This window comes from Amblyomma americanum, chromosome 4 (genome assembly GCF_052857255.1).
Source record: "Amblyomma americanum isolate KBUSLIRL-KWMA chromosome 4, ASM5285725v1, whole genome shotgun sequence".
Taxonomy (NCBI): domain Eukaryota; kingdom Metazoa; phylum Arthropoda; class Arachnida; order Ixodida; family Ixodidae; genus Amblyomma; species Amblyomma americanum.
In genome coordinates, this window is record NC_135500.1 from 26,615,931 (window position 1) to 26,624,796 (window position 8,866).

The 8,866-nt window shown below is 45.7% G+C and overlaps 1 protein-coding gene across 1 annotated transcript in view; it reads left to right on the plus strand.

Moving 5' to 3' along the window:
- Window positions 1-8,318, plus strand: part of LOC144130053 (uncharacterized) — a 66,656-nt gene extending 58,338 nt beyond the window's left edge. Inside the window, exon 2 of the mRNA XM_077664082.1 lies at window positions 7,474-8,318. Within this exon, the coding sequence (XP_077520208.1) occupies window positions 7,587-7,949 (363 nt within the window). The 5' untranslated portion in view covers window positions 7,474-7,586 and the 3' untranslated portion in view covers window positions 7,950-8,318. The remainder of the gene's footprint in view (window positions 1-7,473) is intronic.
- Window positions 8,319-8,866: the final 548 nt, after the last annotated feature.

Consider the following 8,866-nt stretch of genomic DNA (forward strand, 5'->3'; position numbering starts at 1 on the left):
CTGTAAACCGGATGTTCTCGGGAAAAACATAAATAAAATCCTAAACCTTTCTATTACAGATCGTGGCGTTAGCGAATTAACAATAAACAACTCCCCGGATTCTGGCATTGAGTTGGCGGAGGCATTCAATAATTATTTTGTTAATTTAGTTTCTAGTTCATATCATCCTGAGGCTATAAATGGAATCAATAAAAACTGTGAGAGTTAGTACTTGAGTCCCACAGATGAGAGTGAGATTCATACAGCATTCATTTCTTTGAACAATGGCACGGTTCGTGATATCGATGACATACAAATCAAACCGGTGAAACATGTTTTAGATCTAATCTTACCGCCTCTTTCATTTATATATAATTTGGCTCTTTCCACAGGAAACTTTCCTCAAAAATGCAGACATCAAAAGTAGTCGTACTGTACAAGGGGGGTGACAAAAACAACTTGTCGAACTACCGTCCGATATCTATACTACCTATTTTTTCTACGGCCTTAGAAAAATAATGCAATCTAGAATCATTAAATTTGCAGAAAAATGTAATCTAATTAGTTCTGCACAATATGGTTTTCGTAGAGGCCGATCCTGTGAACTGGCCCTCCTGGCACAGAAAGAATTTATTCTGAAAGAATTTGAAAACAAAGAGATGGTTGCTGGTGTATACATTGACTACTCCAAAACGTTCGACCGCTTAAATCATCAGACTTTACTAAAAAAGTTAGAAACATATGGAATTCGAGTTATACCCCTGAACTTAATACGTTCGTACCTGGAGCATCGCACACAAAAAGTTGTAATATGCGAAAATCTTTCTTTTTCTAAGCGTGTTACTACAGGCGTGCCTCAAGGAAGCATCCTAGGGCCCCTATTGTGTAACCTTTATGTCAGTGACATTGTAAATATTAGTACAAGGCCAGAATATATAATACACGCTGATGACACAACACTTTTATTTCCAAACAATGATCACAGCCAGCTTGTATATAACATTAATCAATCATTGCAAAATTTAAGCGCTTGGAGCAAACTGAATTCACTGGAGATAAATATAACCAAAACTAAAGCCGTGCTTTTTTCCACAAGGCAGTCTCCGATACCTATCATGCCCTCAAATAATAATCTCATTTTTGACCATCCTCCTATTGAAGTTGTTGATGAAATGAAAACACGTGGTGTTTATTTCAACAAAAATATGTCCTGGGATACGCACATAAATGAAGTAATCTCACGCCTGTCCAAAACTGTAGGTATATTAGCAAAACTCCATTTTTTCCTACCGCCGGAAATTAAAGGGAAGCTGAAACGGTTTTCAAATCGCATGAAATGCTTTGGTTGGGAAGAAAGGACCTTGAAAATCATGTGTGTAAATTTTTCCCGATTCTATCCGCAAACAGAGCTGCAATTGCTTCTTAAAACCCGCCGCCGGCACGCCCTCGTCGCTTCCGGAAGTGCCGGGGGGGGGGGGGGGGGGGGCACGGCAGAGAGGGAGAACTGGCGGAAGTGACGCCATTCACGGAGAGTCGGCCGGCCGTCCGGCTGCGCTTGCTTCACTGCGGCCCGCGCTTTGGCGAACCACAGATCAACGTAATTTTCTGCCATCGCCGTTTACTTTCTCTCGTTCGGGCGTTCGCTATAATGCTTGAAGCCTGTATATAAACCAGTTTTGGCATGGTACTTCTTTCGAACAGCACACAGCCCACAGCTTGGTAGAATCCGTAGGTTGTTCTCCCTCAGCCTCTTCCACGTTAACCAGACAATCTGGTGATACGCAGCATGACGAAAATGCCTGCACAAAATATGTGCAGCAATATTTCTCTTTTCATTATATTACTTTCTTACCAGTTTGTAAACTTTTTGCCTTTTCCAGCTGGTTTACATCCATGCTGAGCTAAAGCCACTTCCAGCAATGCTTTACTGAGGCACATAGTCTTGAACTTTTTTGAGCTCGTTACGCACTGTATGCCTTTTTTGCTTTTTCCTGATTGCTTGCACCTCGTGGCAGCACGAGCAATGCTCTTATTCTGTCATCAGCGCGCAGCACATGCAGCCGCACCTAACTGAACAAAAAACCGTTTATAATATATACTTGAGCAAAGCAAAGATTTGCATTCATGAGCGCTTGGTCATGGCTGACGATCGACAATGGGGCTAGAATTCATACAAATTTGTCCTTGAGTCAGAACGGCAAAGTGGTCGAGCAGCGGTACGCATATATCTGCGACAAGTAATTCTACTCGTTATCTCGATACGCAAAAGCAGCAACTATATCTCGCAGCACACTAGTTTGGATGAGCAGCACGGCGAGCTCCGAAACGCAGCCATAATTATTTTCAAAAGCGTGTTCAGCATGAAAAAAAAAACAACGCACGGGGGTAAGTGCAAAAGTTTGATGGTTGAACAGTAGCCAGAACATGCGACAGAAGGAAAGCGCACACGTTAGCTTCCTCCCGGTCGCCTCGTCTCTTCGCGCTGTAGTACAGCAGTGCACCCACTCTAACTCATGCAGTTTTGCATTCTTTTGTAGTTTTAAAAGGCCTTCGGGGAAATTAGGCAAGTAACTATAAATAAATGAACAAACAAAAGCTTTACCTCGCACGACTCGTGTAAGCGTGCCGGTGATCTGATTTAGATCACTTTTGCAGGCGTTACAAGAAGTTGGTGGCCAGGCTATTATGCAGTAGCTGTACACAGAAACGTTTCGGCGCCATTTACTTTTTTTTTATTGCCACTTGGACCTACACAAAACATACGCGCCTACGCAAAACATAGGTATCAGTCGAGATTTGGTTTTCGTGTTACCCTGGTAGGACGTGAAAGGCCTATACTGGGTTAACGAAATTTCCGGCTTGCAGGCGCCGCCATGCGGTCGCTTCTCTGCTAACTTCTTATCAGGCGTTGGCACCAGTTATCTGTTTAGTCTGTAGTTCTCAACCATTTCTGAATAGGTTTGCGCGCACTCGTCCAGATTCCGACAGCCCGGCGGTTCCACGGTTACCCGGAAGCAAAGAATACGGGAATGCGCTGACTACCCCGGAGTCGACGAAGATATTGATAGCAGAGAACGCTGAGTTGCCCTGCTGCGCAGCGAAGAACCCGCTCGGCAGAAACAAGCCAATCCGACTGGCGGCTGCTGCCGCGAAGAGATAAAGTCTCTTTGTTAGCCTTTAGTCCCGGAGGCTCCGGCCCCCGCCCTCCAGGCCTGCGTGCCGGGGGCGGTGAGCAGTAAGGGGTCTCCATTTCCGGTGGAAATAAAAGCTGTCATCCACCCATCCATCCAGTCGAGATTTTCAACACGTGAAAATGTCGCGACTTGACATTCGCTGCCGGCGCACTCCGCGGCGTCGTTGGTTCCGCCGTTTTTTGAAGCTGCTGATGGCTCGAAAATGCATGGTGAAAGTCCAAACTGTTCAACACTGCTTGAATTATCCATTATTTCTAGAACGTAGTCCTTAAAAGCCCGCTGAAGCAACGCGCTACTCAGCAACGCCGTCGGTGCCGGCCGGCGATCCCCGTGGATGACGTCACGACGGTCCCGACCAATCGCGGGCAAGAGCGGCGTTCGCTCGGCGCCCTAAGGCGATGGGGCGCGTTTTCTTGTAAAAAAAGAACTTTTTGCGTTTATTTCCGCTCTTTATGAAGGAAATATTCTGTTTCAGTGGACTTAAAATTATAAAATGACGTAGAGAACTCAATTTTTTCTAAAAGTCCTTCAGCGTCCCTTTAAGGTACATTCATTATTCTTCTCTCAACTAAACTACTGTTTCCTTGTATGGGGTACAACTACAAAAACAATTCATCTTTGGTACTAGGCGCGAACACACACAGAACACAAGGAAGGGAACGGGACAAAGCGCCACTTACAACTGCTTCATTCAGAAGCACATCACACACACTCTCTTAAACGCAAGGAACGCAATCAAATCAGGATCGATGAGCACGTGCACTGGTTAAAAATTTCTTTTCTGCCTTATATACAGATACGGATGCATTACTGACACCACATGTTTCATTTCTCTCCGATAAAAAAAGCTTCAATTAATTCCCGAGCTTTGGTATCTTCAGTGGAAGCTAGAATCCTCATCCCTGAAAAATATGTCTCACAGGAGCGTGACGGGCAGCACCTAATATGCTTGGGTATGTTTGGCCCTTCTCTCATGTTCCCTAATGCGGTCATTGACGCAGCGCCCGGTTTGCCCTACGTATGAGTGACCGCATAAGAGGGGAATTTCATACACCACCCCTACGGCGCACTTCAAAAACGATAGCCCATGCTTAGTGCCGCATCCTTTTTCCTCTTCACGTACTCTTTCGATACGCCAGCACAGGTTTCCGAGCTTTTGGGGGGCTGAAAACACAAGCGGCACCCCATGCCTGCTTGCGACCTTCTTTAAATTGTGGGCCATCTTATGTACATAGGGCACCACTACCGGTCTCACCACCTCTTCTCGAGGGGGACCTTCCCCAGGTCTAACCGCCACAGTCCTCATTTTTTGCAGTAGGCTTTCGGCGACTGCCATCACAACCGAATCAGGGAATCCGGCTGAAGACAGCCTGGCCAGTTGGTTCTGAAAGCTAACCTGCATCCTGTGAGGACATGATTTCCTGAGGGCGGATTTTATTCAAACTGAAGCAATTCCTCTTTTTATCATCTTCGCATGGGTAGAGTCATACGGCAGGAGCCCTTTTCTTGCACGAGGAGCATATCCCCAACAAAGCTGATCCTCACAAAACTGAATATTTATATCTAGAAACTGCAGGCAGTTACCATCAGGCACTTCACAAGTGAATCGCAAGCCATTTCCATGCTGTCGGAATAAGGTTAAAATATCATGCACACTCTCTTCGATGTTCAAACTTCCGTCCTTGGTAAAAAAATATCAAAAAATTTCTTACAAAGAACTCTGACAAAGTTTGTGACTTCCTGAAATCGCAATGTGATGTGGGGCGCGCTTTTTCCGTGGATGTGGCGGATTTATTTTACTCTGTTCCTCACAAGGCCCTATTCGCTGCAGTCCGAGAGTGTATAGAAAAAAAACGACCCCATTTCCTTTCAGAATACTGTGGGAGTTTCTATTGCCAATTTTTTAACCCTTTTAGAGTTTTACTTGCAATCGACTTTCATAACATTTCACCAGCAGTGTTTTCTGCTGAAAGCGGGCATATGTATAGGATCCTGTGTGGCACCGGTATTGTGTAATATTTTTCTTTCAAAATGGATCAAGTTTTACATCAGGTTTTACCGCCCTGACATGTTTTTAAAGTGTTCAGATACGGGGACGATTTTTTCATATTTTTTACAAAGGACGGAAGTTTGAACTTCGAAGAGAGAGTGCATGATATTTTAACCTTATTCCGGCAACATCGAAATGGCTTGCAATTCACTTGTGAAGTGCCTGATGGTAACTGTCTGCAGTTTCTAGATATAAATATTCAGTTTTGTGAGGATAAGCTTTGTTGGGGATATGCTCCTCGTGCAAGAAAAGGGCTCCTGCCGTATGACTCTACCCATTCGAAGTTGATAAAAAGAGGAATTGCTTCACTTCCGCCCTCAGGAAATCCGCCCTCAGGAAATCGTGTCCTCACAGGATGCAGGTTAGCTTTCAGAACCAATTGGCCAGGCTGTCTTCAGTCGGATTCCCTGATTCGGTTGTGATGGCAGTCGCCGAAAGCCTACTGCAAAAAATGAGGACTGTGGCGGTTAGAGCTGGTGAAGGTCCCCCTCGAGAAGAGGTGGTGAGTAGTGGTGCCCTATGTACATAAGATGGCCCACAATTTAAAGAAGGTCGCAAGCAGGCATGGGGTGTCGCTTGTGTTTTCAGCCCCCCAAAAGCTCAGAAACCTGTCCTCGCGTATCGAAAGAGTACGTGAAGAGGAAAAAGGATGCGGCACTAAGCATGGGCGACCGTTTTTGAAGTGCCCCGTAGGGGTGGTGTATGAAATTCTCCTCTCATGCGGTCACTCATACGAAGGGTAAACCGGGCGCAGCGTCAATGACCGGATTAGGGAACATGAGAGAAATCTAGAGCAAAATAAAGAAGGGCCAAACATACCCAAGCATATTAGGTCCTGCCCATCATGCTCCTTTGAGGCATATTTTTCAGGGGCGAGGATTCTAACTTCCAGTAAAAATACCAAAGCTCGGGAATTAATTGAAGCTTTGTTTATCGGAGAGAAAGGAAACCTGTGCGTCAGTGATCCATCCGTATCTTTATATAAGGCGGGAAAGAAATTTTTAACCAGTGCACGTGCTCATCGATCCTGATTTGATTGTGTTCCTTGCGTTTAAGAAAGTGTGTGTGATGTGCCTCCGAATAAAGCAGTTGTAAGTGGCGCTTTGTCCCGTTCCCTTCCTTGTGTTCTGTGTGTGTTCGCGCCTAGTACCAAAGATGAATTGTGACCAACTCGCCCAAGAAGACGTTCTTTTACAAAAAGAAATTTAAATAGAATATATGCACTACAAAAACAAGCTATTCGCCATAAAGCTGGAAAAGACTACTACACAAATACTGCGCCGCTTTTTCAGAATTTCAAAGCAATGTCAGTACATTATCTCTGCTCGTATAACTTAGCAGCTCGCTACAAACAGCACATAACTACCACTGAGAGTACAATGCTTTCGATCGCCAATCTAATAACACTTACACGAACATATCCTTCGCGTTCTGCTCATAACTGGATGGTACCTTTCGTAAGAACGACGTTTGGCCAGAAAATGCTTGCACATACCCTGCCCACTCTGTTAATCTATTTTCGCGAAAATAAAGTTGATATTGAAAATGTAAATAAGAAAAGAATACATTCATTCTTTCTCTGGCAGATGTAATTTTTCTGCTTTTCGTGAGGTGTTTCTCTCATGTCTTTTTGATTTTTTGCGGGTTTGTGGCTATGTAAAATTGCTCTTATTCGCTAATAACGTTTGTCATTCATATTGTGCCTTTACCTTTAACAACAAAAGACTAAACTATGCGTAGTAAGAGCTATAATGTCTGTAAATGTACTGGGATTTACTGCCTAAATTGGAAGTGCACCAATTGTTACAACGACACCTTGCTGTTTTGCCATGTAATAGGGCCCGAGCGCTGTCAAATGAATTAACCTTCACTTTTTGTCTCGGGTCCCTCATTTCTTTTTCAAGTGAAAATAAACCTCAAACTTCAAACTTCAAACAAGGGTATACTAGTGCTTTCTTTTAGTACTAATCACACATGGCCCTGTCGATAATGTATTCGCACTGCACATGATGTGTTTGCGTGCGTACCTTGTTTCCTCCTCCTTTATAAGTGCCCCTGTTTTCACAAAATAGTCAGTTCCAGAGTTCCAAGCTCTGCTCTTTGCGTGTGCGTCTTTGTGCCTCTTGTTTACCCGTCGTCCTCGCGCATTTTATTTTACATTGCAATTAATGTGCTGCCATTGTATCAAGAGTGTTGAGATTGAGGACGACAAAGGCCACGCCTAACTGCGCATCATTTCTGGTTATGCAGGGGACAGTGGCTACCCTTTGGAGCCCTGGCTTCTAACACCTGTGTCAGGGCATCCCAGTCTGGCGTCTCCAGAGGGGTTTAACAACGCAGCACACAGCTCCACGCAATCCGTCATGGAGCGCGCCATCGGCGTGTTGAAGAGCCGCTTCCGGTCCCTGCAAACGTACCGGAGGCTCCAATACGAGCCGGAGCGAGCGGCCTTCATAATTGGAGCATGTTCTGCGCTGCAGAACCTCTGTTTGGATGAACCCTTGACAGAAGAAGAAGACGTGGATGCCACTGACCCGGACGACAACGAGCCACCTCCGGTTGCAGTCTACACGCAAGGCGCTGCAGGCCGTCTTACCTACCTGCGGTGGAGAGCCGTGCGCAACGGTTTTGTTGAGCTTTTTCGGAGAACCCGTCTCCAGAGGCTGACATGCCTGCGCACGGTGCGTCGTCAGTTGCGGCGGCAACTCCAGCGTCGCCAGCACTGAGCCCATTGACACCATCTCGCAGGGTAGCTGGCCGAGGTGTTCATTTGTGCAACACAGCAGCCACGGTTACTGTTGGCAGCGTCATCCCCTCGTGTCAGTGTACAGTGTACACTTGTGTGTGAGCAACTCTGCATTGTGGCTGTGCCCTTAGCCGCAGCCCGAAAAGTGCCTACTTTTTTTGTTTGTTTCCTGTGTGTGCCTACAAGCTGCCGGCACCGAAGAAGCGCAGCGTGCACAACACCTTTGGCTGCACTGACAGCGCACTCGCCCGCGCACCTCCCAGTTCATCGGCGAGTTGGTCACACAGGCACTGTGCAGTATCCTTCCTGAGTCGAAATTGGCATCGAAACAGCTCGTCCGGCAAGTGAAAAGCGTCTTTGTGCACCCTCCTATGCCGTTGTTGTCGTCAAAGCACCTGCCTCTCTTTCTCCTTTGGTGTGTGTACGTGTCTGTGTGTGTGCAGGTGGGCGCGTGCATAAGTGGGTGAATAAAAAGTGTACTGCTAAAACAAGGCTCCGAATGTTTGTGATGCTTATTGAAATGAGTAAGTCCCACTGAAGCAATTTTTTTGCTCGACATGCATTCAAGGGCTGAAATGTTTTCGATGGACATATTGTAGTGCAAAAGCTGTGTACAGGGTCTCTTTGTTGGTATTTCAGGCAAAATTTGAAAGGTGTTCTTGAACGCTGTAGTTTAGGAATAAATAAACACTCCTCACAGCAGGACACAACCAAAGAGGACAAGACACCTCATTGCGCATCCCCTACCGTGATGACATAATTGGGCAGACGGGCCATCCTTCAAACTCGCCCAGTCTGCCAACTAGCGTCATCGAGTTAGGGGACACGCGGTGAGGTATGTTGTCCTCTTTGGTTGTGTGCTAATGGGAGGAATTTTTTAGTTATTCCTAAATTACA